Source organism: Mandrillus leucophaeus, unplaced genomic scaffold (genome assembly GCF_000951045.1).
Source record: "Mandrillus leucophaeus isolate KB7577 unplaced genomic scaffold, Mleu.le_1.0 Scaffold4, whole genome shotgun sequence".
NCBI classification, from domain to species: domain Eukaryota; kingdom Metazoa; phylum Chordata; class Mammalia; order Primates; family Cercopithecidae; genus Mandrillus; species Mandrillus leucophaeus.
This window is the reverse complement of record NW_012104253.1, coordinates 4,144,331-4,146,746: the sequence shown is the minus strand read 5'-3', so window position 1 is coordinate 4,146,746 and position 2,416 is coordinate 4,144,331. Positions and strand designations below refer to the sequence as shown.

At 45.7% G+C, this 2,416-nt stretch overlaps 1 protein-coding gene across 1 annotated transcript in view; it reads left to right on the top strand.

The window, feature by feature from the left end:
- EVL (Enah/Vasp-like) overlaps positions 1-2,416 on the top strand; it is an 85,615-nt gene that overhangs the window by 40,605 nt on the left and 42,594 nt on the right. The window contains exon 3 of the mRNA XM_011991645.1: positions 18-195. Coding sequence (XP_011847035.1) covers positions 18-195 — 178 coding nt within the window. The remainder of the gene's footprint in view (positions 1-17; positions 196-2,416) is intronic.

Here is a 2,416-nt window from a genome sequence, read left to right as displayed (position 1 = left end):
TCTCCTTTCTCCTCCAGGTTGTGATCAATTATTCAATCGTGAAAGGGCTGAAGTACAATCAGGCCACGCCAACCTTCCACCAGTGGCGAGATGCCCGCCAGGTCTACGGCTTAAACTTTGCAAGTAAAGAAGAGGCAACCACGTTCTCCAATGCAATGCTGTTTGCCCTGAACATCATGAATTCCCAAGAAGGAGGTAAGTAGGACTTTGTCTTGGCCTGATGCCGAGACCCTCTCTTGTTCTACCTCTGCCCTCCCACAGCTCTGGCTCTCTCGGTGTCCTAGCACTGTCACTGCATTGAGCCGAGGTTGCATGTGTTCTCAGAGAAAGCTGCTGCCTGCCTCTAGATTTAGAGATACAACAGTTCAGAGGAGGAAAGAATGGAGTTTGTATCTCTTTGCCACTTGTGAGATGTAGATTTGTACAGATGTATCCCTGAAGCTACATATCCAGATCTGTTTTAAACTTGCCATCCTGTTTCCGTATTCCAGAACAATCGTTTGAGAGAGATGGGAGAAAACAATGAAGACTTTATTTTTGAATTTAATTATTCATTCATATGTTTAACAAAAGTTTATTAAATACTTAGGGCAAGAAACTGTGTTGGCAAAATAGATAAGAAGTGAACAGCGGCCTTCCCCTCAAGGCTCTTAGTTTTTCAGGGTAGACAGGTTCTCAAACAGCTAAGTGGAATGTATTGCAGTAAGTGTTTTAATAAAGGTACATGTAAGGTATTTAGGGACCACAGAATAGGATGTAAGTAACTGCCCGTCAGAGCCGCCAAGGGAGACTTCCACAGTGGTGGTGCCATCTGAGCCGGAGTTCTGGGTGAGCAGGTCACAGGCAGAGGCTGGAGTGGGCATCGCAGGCAGGAAAAGCAGCGCAGGCAGGAAAAGCAGCGAAGGCAGAAGGGCCGGAGTGAGCCCACATGTGCTGGGAAGAGGGCGATGCAGCATTTCTAGGGCCTGGAGTGCCGATAGGAAAGAGATTGGAAATGAAATTGGAACGGCGCTGGGGCTTGCACAGTGAAAGGCCCCAAATACTGGAAGACGTTGGGCTGGCTTGATACTTAGGGTAGACCATGGGAGAGGGACTAGCAAAAAGTTTTTCAGCAGGGCAGTTAAAGCAAAGAAGCAAAATTACGTGTGGCTTTTATTGGACATTTGCAGTGGTAGCTTTGGAGGGAGGAACAAGGCTTTTCCCGGGATGAGTGTCTTGATTGCCTGGGTTATGGTCCTGCCGTTGGCTGGAGAGCCTACCTTGGGAGAACTTGGTGGTTAAGAACCAGGCATGGAGTCACACTGGTCAGTTCGAGTCCTGGTTCTGACATATGCTAGCAGAGGAACTCCTGAGCAAGTTACTGAATGTTTTTGTGCCTCAATTTCCTTACCTATAAAATGGGGGGGGACATAGGGTTGTTTTTACATTTAAATGAACTAGAATGTAAAATGTTTCTTAGGTTGCCTGGCCTAGTAACAACTCTATTAGCATTTGTGAGTATTATTACGATCATTATTGTTGCTGCTGCTGTTACTGCTACCAGAATTGAGGTGGGAAATGAAGAGACACAGTACTCAGGACCTGGAGGGCTATGGCATTTAAATATGTCCTGGGACCAGGCGTGCTGGCTCGGGCCTATAATCCTAACACTTTGAGAGACCAAGGAAGAAGGATCACTTGAGGTCCAGAGTTCAAGACCAACCTGGGCAACATAGCAAGACCCTGTCTCTAAAAAAAAAAAAAGAAAAAAATGTGTGTACAGAGCCTGATATGTGGGAGCTTTAGGACCCGCTTTAAGCTCTAGGAGATCTGGGCATGGTGGTGCATTATGCCTGCAGATCATGAGGCTGAGGTAGAAGAATCACTTGAGTCCAAGAGTTTGAGTCCAGCCTGGACAGCATTGTGAGAGCCTGTCTCTTACACATACATACATACACACACACAGACACACACACACACTCTCTCTCTCTCTCTCGGAGAGTTTTGTGGGTTTTTTAAGTAAATAAAGAACACGTTTTGAACATGCTTCCCACGGGTCGTGCATAGAGCAGGTGCTTGCAGCTTTCCCTTCTTGACAACGCTCCAAAGTTTGTGGACTTTCTGCTTAGTACTTGGATAGCATCGTAAAGAAGCATCTTAACCGTGGCAGTGTTGAGTGATGATTACAGGGCCTGAGGCATCGTAAGCGCCCGGCAAATGTTTACGAAACTGCAAATGTTTACGAAACTGTTTCCACCCAAGAACCGTGAGCTGAGTTTAACATTTCCACCTGAACTTACCTCGCCTGCCTCCAGGATGTGGGAGTTAAGCTTTATTTTACTTGTACATGCAGTTACCTTGAGGGCAAAAAAAAAAAGGCACTTTCAGAGCTAGTGCTTAAATTAAGTAAAAACTACTAGTTATTTTATTAAATTCA